Raw genomic sequence first — 15,922 nt, 5'->3', positions numbered from 1 at the left:
AAAAATTAAAATATGGAAAAGTTGAAAAATTGAGAAATTGAAATATAAAACAATCGAAAAATTGAAAAATTTAATGTATAAAAAACAAAAACTGAAATTCCAACAATGAAAAATCGAAAAATCTAGAGATCGAAAAATCAAAGAATCGAAGTATTGAAAAATATCAAAACTGAAAGAAATATCCAAAAATTGAGAAATCGAAAAACCAATAAAGCGAAGTCGAAAAATTGAAGAATTGTAGAACTGAAAAATCGAAACTTTGAGAAGTGGGAAAATCAAAAATAGATTAATCGAGAAATCAGAAAACTGAAAATTTAACGTCAAAATTTTTTCATTGAAAAATTTAAATACTGAAGAACTGAGAAGTCAAAAAATCGAGAAATCGAAAAATCTAAGATTTAAAACATTGAGCAATTAAAATATCGCAAAATTTAAGGATCGAGAAATCCAATTCAATTTAAAAAATTGAAAAATTGAAAAATCACAAAATTGAACGAAATATCCAAAAATTAGGAAATCAAAAAATTGAGAAACAGAAAAGTCAAAAAGCAGAGTCGAAAAATCGCAAACTTAAAAAATCGAAAAATTGAAAAATCAAAAACCTGAATAATCGAAAAATTGAAGAACTGAAGAACTGAAAAATCGAGAAACCGAAAAATCTAGAAATTTAAAAATTAAAATATGGAAAAGTTGAAAAATTGGGAAATTGAAATATAAAACAATCGAAAAATTGAAAAATTTAATGTATAAAAAACAAAAAACTGAAAAAAAAATCGAAAAATCTAGAGATCGAAAAATCAAAGAATCGAAGTATTGAAAAATATCAAAACTGAAAGAAATATCCAAAAATTGAGAAATCGAAAAACCAATAAAGCGAAGTCGAAAAATTGAAGAATTGTAGAACTGAAAAATCGAAACTTTGAGAAGTGGGAAAATCAAAAATAGATTAATCGAGAAATCAGAAAACTGAAAATTTAACGTCAAAATTTTTTCATTGAAAAATTTAAATACTGAAGAACTGAGAAGTCAAAAAATCGAGAAATCGAAAAATCTAAGATTTAAAACATTGAACAATTAAAATATCGCAAAATTTAAGAATCGAGAAATCCAATTCAATTTAAAAAATTGAAAAATTGAAAAATCGGAACATTAAAAAATTGGAAAATCCAGAAATTGAGAAGCTCAAAAGAAAAAAATCGAGAAACCGAGAAATCCAAAAATCGAAGCATCGAAAAATTCAAAAACTGAGACATCGAGAAATCGAAAAATCGAAGGATCGAGAAATTGTGGAGTCGTAAGTCGAAACGGAGAGTTAAAAATTGAAAAATTGATAAATTTAGAAACTGAACAATCAAAACAACGAAACATCTGAATTCGATAAATTGAGAAATTAAAAAATTGAATAATCGAAAAATTTTAAAAAAAGAAAAACTGGAAAATCGAAAATTAAAATTAAAAAATTTGAAAAATTGAAAAATTGAAATATAGAAGTATTGAAAACTCGAGATATCGAAAAACTTAGAATTTTAAAAAATGAATTATTAAAACATCGAAAAAAAGTATAAAACAGTCGAAGAATTGAAAAATCTAAGTTTAACAATAAATTGAAAATCCAAAAAGTAAAAATCGAGAAATGGAAAATTTGAAGAATTGGAAAAGCCCAAAATTGAAATATTGAAAAATTGAGACACTTAAAGTTGAAAAATCCAGAAATCGAAAAGCCGAAAAGTCTCAATAGCGTATTTATAAATCACAAGATCAGGACTATGCTATTTTTTAAAATTTAAATAACATTATAAATTGGAAAATGTTCATTTTTTTTCCAAAAATCTTGACGGCCAAGGTGAAAACTCAACACGGATGCATAAACCGTAAAAAAAGTAGAGTAAAATAAACCTAATACGTTGTCCCACGCCCCCTGGATTCCTTGTACCTTGTCCTAAAGCTCATTATTTAGGCGAAGTAAAATTTGTATTAGGATGTCCAACTATAATATATGTAGGTTTATGATTATACAGTATGTACCCACAAAAGTTTGTGCGTAATGCTGTATTTGTATTTGTCTGCCTGAGGAAAGTGTTGTGTACCGCAATGCCTTGTCGCAGGTGATTAAAAACCAATCTTTTAGAGACTTATTTTATTTAGATGAAACTCACTATTGGGTTAAAGCAAATATAAAATTTTAAAAATAAATCAATTTAAAATTGCACTAAAAACTCGCAAGTTTATATTTTTATTTATTGTTATTATAATAATATTTTTTACTTACAAAATGTTTCTATTTAAAATGCAAAAGTGTTTTGAATTTACTATAAATTCAAATTGTGAATAAGTTAAATTAACAACCGTACCTGCTGTGGCAACTGGTGCACTGAAACTCCAAAAGCTATAATTTCTATTCGCTATTGATATTTATTTACGAACTTTTCCACTAGGAAATGCGTCTTCAGAAACTTGTATAATTTAAATATTAATTGTTAAACTTGTTTGTAGGAAACGAGTTTTATAACACCGTTTGAAAACAAATTATCACAATTTTGTTGTTTCATATTTCTAAAACTTTGTCGAAAATTGCAAAATTGAACGAACTATAGGAATAAATAACAATGAATAAAAATATGTATCATTATTATTATCAGATATCACAGAATTTTTTCTGTCAATGTTTTAAAATCGATCAAAACCCATCACATCAAAGTATTTTAAACCGAAATAACAAGCTTTTAAGTCTTTGTTTATATTAAAGCTGCGTTCGGACAGAAAGCACTCATTGATTAAACAGTTCTAACAATGCTTTCTGCCCCAAATAGTTAAACCTTAATGACAATTCACAATACTAATTAACATTTGAAATATTTATCACAATAACAATTCATTATTCGGACACACTCATCGGCTATAAGTTCACAGTTATCGTCTTTTTGCTCTCGTTTTGAAACGAACTCCGTATCCAACTTCTTCGGTTATTCTTTGAAGAGTTGGCTTTGTCTTCGTCGTTTTGGTTCTTCGGAGTCGGTGGCGGCGTCTCGTTCGTTCCAACTTTCATCGGACTGTCGTCTTGGTTCCGGTTTCCTCTTCTGGATTTTCTGGAACCGCCATACCCTATAAAACAGCGAACTTTTTAATTATCCCACACAAGAGACACAATGGCTTATTTTTAATTCAAACGGAGTCATCGTTCGGGTTAATCGAATAATAAAGAGAATTTTAAAAATTCAGCGAAGCTGAGGCACTTCTTGAAGAGTTTAATTTATTTCTCATTTGCGTTCACGGTTTGATTTGACTAAAAGTTGACTGAAATGGTTATTATTCATTCGAGAGGATCTGTTTCAAATTTAAATAATGAATTTGTAGGGCGGCGTTCATCGACAGCGTTATGGTAATTGTTTTATTGCAGAAATTTTCATTATGCAGAAAGCTGTGTTTTGACTTTGTAATTATTGCGACCGAATTTGTATTTAGACCGATTTTAACTTTACTACCGTGATTAGGTTGAAATTTATCGTTAGCGTTCAAGGACTTGGTCATAATTTATGCTAATTGTCTGCATAGTCGGTGATAAACGCAATTTTGTACTTTAATCAAAATTACAAAGCTAATTTTCATAGACAGAGAGTGAACTCGTTTTGCAACGTAACAAGATACATATTCATAAATAAAGAGCTCGGCTTGTTTTTGCTTATTTGCCTATTTTTGATTATGAGTGTCTTTGTTGAGTTTCTTCGACTTATTTCTGCGTATTTGTTCTAAAATTTGAATTTTCTATTTATGTTTCTTGCGAAAGTCATATTTAACATTTCCAGAATTATAAAGAAAAAAGAAAGGTAATCCAACCCGAGTCTTGGGTAAAAGGGTCACGGCAATTCCATTACCAAAATGCCGACAATTCAGTAATGCAAATCTTATTTATCTGTCACCAATGAACAAAGTTTATTGCTCAGCTAAGTATGTTGGTAGGTTCTGATTCTTTCAATTACCTCAAAAACAAGACCCAATGAGGAGTCCCCGAGATTCTTTAAATTACCTCAAACTCATGACGCAATGTGGAGCCCCTGAGTTTTTTTCATTACCTCAAAAGTAAGACCCAATTAGGAACCCCCGAGATTCTTTAAATTACCTCAAAACCATGACCCAATGAGGAGCCCCGGAGATTCTTTCAATTACCTCAAAACCATGACGCAATGAGGAGCCCCTGAGATTCTTTCAATTATCTCAAAAATAAGACCCGATGAGGAGCTCCCGAGATTCTTTAATTACCTCAAAACAAAGACCCAATGAGGAGCCCCCGACATTCTTTAAATTACCTCAAAACCATGACCCAATAAAGAGCCCCTGAGATGCTTACAATTACTTCTGAAATAACACCTAATGAGGAGCCCCCATATTCTTTCAATTACCTCAAAAATAAGACCCAATGAGGATCCCCGAGATTCTTTCAATTACCTCCAAACCATGACGCAATGAGGAGCCCCCGAGATTCTTTCAATTACCTCAAAACCAAGACACAATGAGGAGCCCCTGAGATTCTTTCAATTACTTCAGAAATAACACCCAATGAGGAGTCCCCGAGATTATTTCAATTACCTCAAAACCATGACGCAATGAGGAGCCCCTGAGATTGTTTCAGTTACCTCAAAAATAAGACCCAATGAGGAGCTTCCGAGATTTTTTAATTACATCAAAACCAAGACCCAATGAGGAGCCCCCGAGATTCTTTCAATTACCTCAAAACCATGACGCAATGAGGAGCCCCCCCGAATCTTTCAATTGCCTCAAAAATGAGGCCCAATGAGAAGCCCCCGAGATTCTTTTGATTACCTCAAAACCATGACGCAATGTGGGGCCCCTGAGATTCTTTCAGTACCTCAAAAATAAGACCCAATTAGGAATCCCCGAGATTCTTTAAATTACCTCAAAACCATGACGCAATGAGTAGCCCCTGAGATTGTTTCAGTTACCTTAAAAATAAGACCCAATGAGGAGCTCCCGAGATTCTTTAATTACATCAAAACCAAGACCCAATGAGGAGCTCCCGAGATTCTTCCAATTACCTCAAAAATAAGACCCAATGAGGAGCCCCCGAGATTCTTTCAATTACTTCAGAAATAACACCCAATGAGGAGCCCCCGAGATTCTTTTAAATACCTCAAAAATAAGGCCTAATTAGGAACCTCCGAAATTCTTTAAATTACCTCAAAACCATGACGCAATGAGGAGCCCCTGAGGTACTTTTAATTACCTCAAAACAATGACCCAGTGAGGAGCCCCCGAGATTCTTTCAATTACCTCAAAACTATGACACAATGAGGAGTCCCCGAAATTCTTTCAATTACCTCAAAAACAAGACACAATGAGCAATCCCCAATATTCTTTCAAACTACTTTAAAAACAAGATATAAGCAGCCCCTGAGACTCTTTTAAATTATTTCAAAAATCAGACACAAGAAACCCCTTGAGATTCTTTCAATTACCTCAAAAACAAGACCCAATGAGGAGCCCCCGAGACTCTTTCAAACTACTTCAAAAACAATAATAATAATAATAATAATATAATAATCTTTATTCATGTTATATGTACAAAGTACTTACACACGTCAAAACAGTACACACAATATATATGTATATATATACAAAAAACGCATCAACGAAAAGACTGATGATTATTACACCTCAATACTGTCAATATTAAATTCAAGATATTCGGAAAAATGATAAAACGGATGGATTTTTAGAAACTTTGAAATAAACTTTTTAAACGATAGTGCATCTAACTTGCGTACATCAGCTGGCAAATGATTAAAAAATTTCACACAGAAATAATTTGATCCAGTTCGTGTTTTACTTATTCTATGATATCGAGCAACAATGTCATTATTTCCTCGTGTTTCATAACCATGATGTTCTTTCGGTACTGAAAAATCTGTCTCATTGTTTTTTATGTATAACAGACTCTGCAATATATATGCACTTGGTAGTGTAAGTACCCCTAGTTTCTGAAAAAATTTCCTACAATCTGCTCTATAGGGAATACCACAAATTATACGTAAAGCTCTCCGCTGCAATTTGAAGATTACATAACTGTGGTAAGAGTGGCCCCAAACCAACAACGCATATGTTATATGCGTGTGAACAAGTCCGTACAAGTCCTACACAAGTAGCTCCCGAGATTCTTTTAAATAATTTTAAAAATCAGACACAAAGTGCCCCTGAAATTCTATCAATTACTTCAAATCCAAGACCCAATAAGGAACCCGTGAGATTCTTTCAACTACTTTAAATCCAAGACCCAAGAAGGAATCCCCGAGATTCTTTCAAACTACTTCAAAAAGAAGACACAAGCAGCCCCTGAGACTCTTTCAAATTATTTCAAAAATCAGACACAATGAAGAGCCTTCGGGATTCCTTCAATTATCTCAAAACCAAAATCCAATTAGGAGCCCCGGAGATTTTTTCAGTGACCTCAAAACCAAGACACAAGAAGCCCCCGAGAATCTTTCAATTACTACCAAACCAAGATCCAATGAGGACCCCCCCGATTCTTTCAATTATCTCAAAATCAAGACCCAATGGGAAGCTCCCGAGATTCTTTCGTTTACTTCAAAACCAAGACCCAATAAGGAGCCCCCGACATTCTTTCAAACTACTTTAAAAGCAAAACACAAGCAGCTCTCGAGACTCTTTCAAATTTTTTCAAAAACCAGACACAAGAAGCTCCTTAGATATTTCAATTACGTCAAAAACAAGGCCCAATGAGGAGCGCCTGACATTCTTTCAATTACCTCAAAACCAAGACCCAATGAGCAGTCCCCAGATTCTTTCAATTATCTCAAAATCAAGACCCAATGAGGAGCCCCCGAGATTCTTTCAAACTACTTCGAAAACAAGACACAAACCACCCCCGAGACTCTTTCAAATAATTTCAAAATTCAGACACAAGGAGCCCCTGAGATTCTACCTATTACTTCAAGACCATAACCCAATGAGGAACCCATGAGATTCTTTCAACTACTTCAAAATCAAGACCCAAGGAGGAATCCTCGAGATTCTTTCAAACTACTTCAAAAACAAGACACAATCAACCCCTGAGACTCTTTCAAATTATTTCAAAAATCAGACACAAGTAGCCCCGAGATTCTTTCAAGTACCTCAAAAAGAAGACACAATGAGGAGCCCCCGAAATTCTTTCAATTACCTCAAAACCATGATGCAATGACGAGCTCCCGAGATTCTTTGAAACTACTTTAAAAACAAGACATAAGCAGCCCCCGAGACTTTTTCAAATTACTTCAAATACTTACAAGACACAAAGAGTCTCCGAGTTTCTTTTAAATTACTTCAAATACAAGACACAAGGAGCTGCCAAGATCGTTGCAAATTATCACAAAACCAAGACAAAACGAGCCCTCGAGGTTCTTTTAAATTACTTCAAAAACAAGACACAAGGAGTCTCCGACAGAAAAAAACGTAAGGAGTGCCCTAGATTCTTTAAGATCAATCCAAGACCAAGATACAAGGAATGTATGCGAGTTTTTCAGATTACTTCAAATACAAAAGACAAGGAACTCTTGAGACTCTTCCAAATTACTTCAGATACTTGAAAAGGCCGGAGAGATTCTTTCGAATTTTTTGAAAAATCATATATTAGGACTTTCGGAGGATTCCTTCAAATTATTTCATATTCTTGAAAAGGTCCTACAGATTCTTTCAAATCTTTTGATCAATGAGACATCAGGACCTTCAAAATTCGAATTTTTTCGAAAACAAAATACCCAGAACACCAAGATTGTTGCAAATTTTCAATAGGGTTCATGATTTTTGGATAGCAGTAAATGAAACTACAAATTATAATGGGCAATACGTTGCAAACCTTGTAGTGGTAAAATCTGTAGAGGCAGCTGGTACACCACATTTACTGACATCTAAAATATTGGAAAACAACAATAATGTATCAGTGGCACGTTTTATTAATGAATCCTTAATATTTTTCTCGGATCGATTTAAATTCACTTCCAGTTGCATTAGTATTCAAACTGCATCTTTATAACGTCAATCAAATTGGTTATATTTACCAATGCACAGTTGCAAAGTTGCATGTGCAACCATATTTCTGATTATCTTAAGATGTTTGTAACATTACAGAGCATTCAGTTTTTCAATTTCAAAGTTAAATCATAAAATCTTATACAGTTTAAATTTTTTTCCAAAAATCTTATTAGCATTTATTAATAAGATAAGACTGATTTTGGCACTTTTGACATTTTTGACCAGTCATTGATTTTATACGATCTGAATGACCTTTTACTTAATAGAAATGAAATTAGTTGCTAGAATGAGGAAACGGAGGGTGGGTAGTACTTAGTAAGATAAGATTGACTTTGGCAAATGACATAGCCTTCAAAAAAATTGAGGGCGGGTGGGCGGGGCTAGTACTTGCTAAGATAAGATTGACTTTGGCAAATCACATATCCCCTAAAAAAAAGAGGGTGGGTGGGCTGGGCTAGTACTCGATATGTTACTCTGATTTTGGCACTTTTAACATTTTTGACCACTTTTCAACTATTTTCGAAAATTAGTTGAATACATTTTTTTATAAATTTCGATATCCAGAGCCATTTTCGGCTTCGTTTCTTCGGAAATTTCTACCGTTTTTCTATAAACGCTAATTGAAAAATAGCAGTTTTTACAGTTTCGTCAAAATAGTTAGTTCGGTACAGTGCCGTAAATAGCACCCCCGCAGATCCCGCAATGCGGGGGGGGGGGGGCAGCGTCAAAAGGGGCGCAGACCGTAACGTAACCGATATATTTTTTTAAAATGTGCAATTTTTAAAGAAGGGGTTTTCATTGGAATTGAAAATGAGGTCAGGTAAATTAATAGCTATTTAACGAACAAGTTTGTTAAGAAAGATAATTAATAATTAACGCGCGAGGAACGAGTTTTTATATTTTTTCTTTTTCTCAATTTGAAATTTTTCAGTTTTTGGATTTTTCAATTTTTTTTGTTTTCAATTTTTCGTTTCTTCAATTTTTGATTTGCAGGTGTACTAATTTTCATTTTAGATATGTAATAATAATTATAATTTTTATTAGAGTTTTCAATTTTTCCTTTTTGGAATTTTTTAATTTTTCAATCTTTGAATGTTAGTTTTTGGACTTTACGAACATTTCTCGTTTTAATTCGGTCTTTGATTCATTAATTTTTTCTCGATTTCTAGTTTTTCAATGTTTCTATTTTTCGTTTCTTCAGTTCTACAATTTTGTCAAATAAATGTTATATAAATTACAAAAAAAGTAACAGTGTACCTATGGTCTATGAATCCGTGTTGAATTTTTATTTTCGACATCGAAATTTTTGTGGAAAAATAAAACAAAATTGAATTACAATTTTTCGATTTCTTGATTTCTCGATTTTTAGTTTACTTAATTTTTCGATATTTCAGTTTTACAATTTTTGCAATTTAAAAAAAATCATTTTTACATTTCTCAATTTCTCTATTAATCAATTCTTTGATTTTTCGATTTTTCCTCTTTCCAATTTATCGATTTTTCAGTTTTTCGATTTTTCAAGTTTTCGTTGTTCCAATTTTGGGATTTTTCAATATCTCCAATTTTTTAATTTAAAATTTTTCACTCTTTTGATATATCGATTTCTCGATCTTTCGATTTTTAAAATTTCTGATTTTTCGAATTTTGAATATTTTGATTTATCGTTTTTTTTAAGGTTAAATATGTATTTCAGTTTTAAATTTTCCGGTTTTTCGATTTCTCCATTTCACGGATCTTTTGATGTCTCAATTTTTTAATTTCAATTTCTCGGCTTTTCCATTTTTCAATTTTTTATTTCTTCAAGTTTTTAGATTTTTAAAATTCTCCATTTTTCGATTTTATGTTTTGTTATGCTTCGATCTCCCGATTTTAACGTTTTTAACGTGTATTCCAATTTTTCGATTTTGGAATTTTCGATTTCTTACATCTCGATTTTTCGTTTTTTCGATTTTAAAATGTTTTTACTTTTCGTTCTTTTTTTCGATTCTGGATTTTTCAAGTTTTCGATTTCTCAATTTTTCAACATTTCAATTTTGAGAATGTCTATATTTTTCAGTATTTTGATATTTTCATTTTTCAACTTTTTAAATTTTGATTTTTCGACTTACCGGAAATCGATTTTTGGGTTTTTCAATTTTTCGACTTTTCAGATTTGAGATTTTTCAATTTGTCGATTTTTTGGTTTTTCATTTCTTCAGTTTTTCGGTTTTTCAAGTTTTCGAATTTTTAAATTTAAAATTTTTCAATTTTTCGATTTTATTTTTTTTACGTTCCGAATACCCGATTTTAATTTTTTTTATGATTTTCAATTTTTGGTTTTTCTAAATTTTCATTTTTCCATTTCTCAATTTCTCGATTTTTCGACTTTTTGATTTTGTGTTTTTTTAAATGTTAAATTTTTCATTATTGTAATTTTTCAATTTTTTAAATTTTAGATATTTAGATTTTTCGACATCTTGAATTTTCGATCTTTTTTCAGTTTGAATTCCTCGGTTTTTCGATTTTCCAAAATTTCGATTTTTCAACGTTTCGATTTTTGAAAATTTTCGATTTCTCGATTTTTCAGTTTTTGTTTTTCCAACTTTTAGATGTTTCAAATTTTAGAGTTTGCAAATTTCACGAGTTTACAGTTTTTAATTTCGTCAATTTTTCGATTTGCATTTTTTCCTGTGGGTTTTTAATTTTCTTTATTTTTTCAATTTTCGGCTTTCAATTTTCCGTTTTTTTACTTTTTCAATTGCAGTTTTTCTAGTTTTCATTTTAATTATGTAACACTCCTAATAATTATAATTTTTAAAGTTGTTCACTTTTTCATTTTTTCGTTTTTGGAATTTTTCAATTTTTCGGTGTTTGAATGTCACAGTTTTTGGACTTTACAATGTTCAAGTTTCTATAATTTTTCGATTTTACAATTTTTGGATTTTCCAATTTTTCAATTCGAATGGTTTTTCTTCTTTCCCATTCTTCGATTCATTAATTTTTTTTAAGTTTTTCGGTTTTTAGTTTTTCATTGCTTCAATTTTTCATTTTTTCGAGTTTTTAACTTTTCGAATAAACAAAATCGAAAAATTATAAAATAGAAAAATTGTAAAACTGAAAAAGTACAAAATGAAAGCTTCGAAATATAAAAAAATTGGAAATCAAGAACTTAAAAAATCAAAGATTGAAAATGTAAAAAATTAAATAAACAAAAAATTATAAAATCCAAAGGAACATTGAAAAAATAAAGATAATGGAAAAATGAAAAATTGTGATATAAAATCAAAAAAATGAATATTACAAAATCGGGAAAATGAAAATATCGAAAATCTGAAAAATATAGAAACTGAAAAATTCCCAAAATTGCGATGTTTAAAATTGAGATAGCGAAAATTTAAAGATCGAGAAATCGAAAAATTTTTAAAATTGGAAAATTGAGATATGAGAAATCGAAAATTCCAAAAATGGAAAAATTGAAACACATTAAAAAATTAAAATCGGGAAATCGAAACATAAAGATTATAAAAGGGAAAAATGAAAAATTTAAAAAATCGAAAATTTAAAATATATACTAAAAAAATCGAAAATTTTGAAAATCGAAAAACCAAGAAATCGAAATCGAAAACTTGAGACTTCAAAAGATCGAGAAATCGGAATAGGCCGAAATCGGATAATTCAAAATTGAAATATTTACTTAAAAAAAAGATAAACGGAAAAATCGAAAAACTCAAAAAAATCGATAAACCTAGATGTGAGAAACAGAAAATTCCAAAAATCGAAAAATTGAAATACAGATTAAAAAGTTTAAAAAATCGAAGTTAAAAAATCGTAAAAACAAATTCCATTCGATTTTCCGTTTCATGGATTTTGCAATTTTTTGTTTCTTCAATTTTTTCCAATTTTTTAATTTTCCGATTTTTCAATTTTTCGAATTTTCTACTTGCCGAATAAACAAAATGGAAAAGTTATAAAATAGAAAAATTGTAAAATTGAAAACTCAAAATGAAAAAACGCAAAAGTATAAAATGAAGGCTTCGAGAAATCTAAAAACTTGCGAAATTGAAGAAACGGAAAATTCAAAAATCGAAAGATTAAAAATTGAGAAACTTAAAGATCGAAAAATTGCGGTCGAAAACACGAAAATTATTGTAAAATCTAAATATTGAAAATTGGAAAATCGAGGAATTGAAAATGTGAAAAATTGAATAAACGAAAAATTGTGATATCAAATCCAGAAAATGAAAATTAAAATGTTGGGAAAATGGTATAAAAAAAAATGAAGAACTTGAAACAACATCATTACGCCGAAAATGTTCATTGCGCTACACATAACCTCAATTTAGTCCTTAATGATTCTGTTAAGAATGTACCAGGAATTTCCGCATTTAATGATTTAATAAATGCTACATACGTCTATTTCAGTGAGAGTTTACCGAGATGGCAACAACAACAACATTGAGATGAAAGAAAATGATAAGTGTTTTATAAAAAAACTTTAAAAAAGTTATGCCCCACCAGATGGTCATCGAGATTTGATTCTCTAATTGCATTAGATATAATCTCTCAAGATTTATGAGCTGAAATTATTTTAACATCAAAAAAGAAAAGTGAAATAGATGAAGCTGTAGCTCTTCGTAAAAAAATGGATTCATTTGAATTTGTTGCTCTATTAGTATTTCAATGCAAAATTTTAGAAAATGTTAATTTGGTCTCAAAAACTTTACAGAGTTCAAATATTACTTTAGATGAGGCTTGTAAATGGATGGAAGATATAAAAGACAAATTTCAAAGTATACGTGATTGTGAATCTAGATTATATTATTAGTTCCACTCCCACTCGACAGAAGAACATAATTAGCCCCGCCCACCCACCCTGTCTTTTTTTCAGTGATTAATTTCATGCAATTTGAATGAAATGAATGATATTATATGCACAGAAATACAATTAGTCGTTAGAATGAGAAGAGGGGGAGTGACTGATTTTGGCAGATGACATACCTTCCAAAAAAATAGAGGGCGGGTGGGCGGGACTAGTACCTGCTAGCCTATACCTGATTTTGGCATTTTTGGCATTTTCAACAATTTTTCAACCATTTCCGAAAATCAGTTGAAGACATTTTCTTATAGATTTCGATATCCAGAGCCATTTTCGGCTTCGTTTCTTCGGAAATTCCGGGAAAAGTAGATAAAATATCATCAAAAAAGATAAAAAGAGAGCTTAACCTTTTAAATTACAGCTTTTATTTTATCATAATCGTAATTTCAAGACGAACCCAAATTCTAGTTTGCTTACCTGATTTACCAAACGAATGTGACGGCCGTTCCGTGATCGAAGAATCGTCCCCTTTGCACTTCTTGTGAAAAATGCACTTCTTCCATCCACAAATGGCCGTTTTAAAGTATTGACGAAACCTTAAAAAAATCAATTATTACAGTCAAACATCGCTAAACGGGAACATTCTACGAATCAACAGGTTTATTTATCACAGAGATCGTTCCATTTTTAGCTGAAGCAGTAGAAAATGAAATTTATTTTAGCAATACGCAGTAAAATTGTAACGATCTATATAAACTCTGATAGGTGCTCATACCGTAATGCGAAAACGGCATACCTTGCGTTCATCCAGTAATAAATCAGGGGATTCACCATGGCATTCGACATAGCGAACCAGTAAAATGCGAGATATACATGTTGCGTGTATTTACTGAAAATTATATCAGTGTCGTAGTAGACGTAGAGGAAATAGCCGTGATATGGGAGCCAGCAAATTGCGAAGATGAAGACGATGAGGATGAACATCTTGACTACCTGAAAGAATTCGTTCACTATTGATTATTTTTGACGAAAAGGGCCTGAAGCGATTTGATACCTCATTAAAATTAAATCGGGCTTTTTTCAGTCGGGTGTAACTTTTCAGTGTGCAATATGAGGCAAAGTGGACAATTTGAAACGATTATTTTCGAATTTTTACGCCAATTAGACGTCGGGACTTTTTTTGAGATTATTTATGGAGTTGTTATTTTTTTTTAAGAAAAAGTCTTGTAAGAATGTTGTGACGAGTTTACTCAGACAGTCAAAGAGACGTAAATTACATCATTTTAAACGTTAATTAAGTCGAAAATTGCTTGTAGAATTGCAACAGCGTTTATAATAATTATACATTGAAACCACATAATCGATATGTTTATTAAGAAAGTTATTAAAAAATCATTTACAACTTCTCGTGCAAAGTTTTTATAAACCTGACATTTCAACAAGTTTTTTTTTTTGATTTCGACAATTATAAAACTCGCCAATAATAACACCAACAGAATAAACAAGAGCCACATGTGTCATTTTTCCGACGAGAGTGCAGTTTGCACACTGAGCTGAGGGCTGCAAGCATTTGAAATGATAAGCTTAAAATGTGGTGCGCGTGAGATTTATTTCATATCTGAAACTAGAGCGAAAATGCAGCCAAAATAAATTTTTCTAGCTTGACATCTTGCACCCACACAATTTAATTTCGACTGCGCCGACCTACATTCCAACATAATAGATGGCTATAATGTGAACAGGCGCAAAATGAAAAACCAGTCGTGTTAGAATTTATTCAAAGCTTATTATTTTGATAAAAATTCTACCGACTAAAATGAATTTGGCCTCCAAAGCGAACAAAAACTGTCTTTGTTCTAAATTTATTTATGACTTGGAGAAACATGAGGAGTGTGGGTTATGTTCCGTCCTAACTTACATAAGTCCATTTCTTACATTATTTGTGCACACTTTCTCTCCAACTTCCCTTGTATTGATTATACGTCTTCGCCTTTCTTCGTCTTGAATAAAAATTTACATACAATAATTGCGACCTCTGGAAATACACCCAGATAAAGCCACTCGCTCCCGACGGTGTCGATAAGTTAAATTCCACCCTTGACAAAATTATTCCACCCATGAAAACACACAAACACACCACGTGACGACACGAATCGGAAAATTCGCGTCGTTATTAATTTTCCACCAAGGGGACACGAAACCTTCAAACCCAACTTAACTTAAAAACTCGTTTGAAACGAAAAATTTTTCATTACATTAAAGAATCCTTTAATTAAAAGCCCAATTTCGCGAAGCCAAGACGGTGGAAAAAGCGACTTTCCCTATCAGTCTTCATTACGTCGGACTGTATTGTTTAACATATTTTAATCGAGAGTTTTTACGCGAAACAAATCGAATGTAGATTAAGTTCGGAGTTGTTTGTCTGCGCTGTGGGGTTTCTGTCGATAAAAAAAACGAAATTTAGTGCTAATAAAATTCGTTCATGCTGTTAGCACCAAATGAGGTGCTATTTGAAACGGGTTTTTGTTAAGCGAAGGTTTTAGTTTTCAAAGAACAACAAAGTTGTAAGTTTTGCGTTAAGTAGGTCGAAACTGCCCTTGACAGTGGAGTTCATGCGGAAGCTTTATTCGATGCAGTTCGTTAGGGTTGATTTGATATTTGAATATCATGATTTGAGTCCTCGTAGCAATATTACGTGTGTTTCTCGTGTCGGATGCAAATAAGTCATTTTAAGTTTGCTTGAAAACGTGTTTTAAACTTGGGCTTAATGGTCTTTTAATGGTTGCTATGTAGGGATACAAAATTGTTCGAAGATTAGTTTAATAAAATTTCCTTCGCCCCTGAAGTACATATCCAGCTTTTTCGACAAATGATAAAATTTAATTTATTTTTAATTTTGCGAATAAAATATATTTAATTAAATTTCGAAAATCGTCGAAAAAGCATTTCTGTGCGAATTTTTTTTTGGCAATTTTGCCAAATCGTCAGTATTTCAAAACTCCTCCCTTAAGAAATTTTTTACCTTCCCCGAACACTTCCGAAAATTTACCTAGATATTTTTTGTTGGCTTCAACTTCTTCGGAA

The 15,922-nt window shown here is 31.5% G+C and overlaps 1 protein-coding gene across 1 annotated transcript in view; it reads right to left on the bottom strand.

Moving 5' to 3' along the window:
• Window positions 1–2,202: 2,202 nt before the first annotated feature.
• The window catches only part of LOC135139704 (tachykinin-like peptides receptor 86C), a 75,127-nt gene continuing 61,407 nt past the window's right edge, over window positions 2,203–15,922 (bottom strand). Inside the window, exons 8-10 of the mRNA XM_064070008.1 lie at window positions 13,635–13,831; window positions 13,316–13,434; window positions 2,203–3,102 (exon numbers count right to left, since the gene is read on the bottom strand). Of these exons, the coding sequence (XP_063926078.1) occupies window positions 2,897–3,102; window positions 13,316–13,434; window positions 13,635–13,831 (522 nt within the window). The 3' untranslated portion in view covers window positions 2,203–2,896. The remainder of the gene's footprint in view (window positions 3,103–13,315; window positions 13,435–13,634; window positions 13,832–15,922) is intronic.

The sequence above is a fragment of the Zophobas morio genome, unplaced genomic scaffold (genome assembly GCF_036711695.1).
Source record: "Zophobas morio isolate AGI-343-1 ecotype UQ-CSIRO unplaced genomic scaffold, CSIRO_AGI_Zmor_V1 ptg000033l, whole genome shotgun sequence".
NCBI lineage: Eukaryota > Metazoa > Arthropoda > Insecta > Coleoptera > Tenebrionidae > Zophobas > Zophobas morio.
This window is presented reverse-complemented; position numbering and strand designations above follow the sequence as displayed.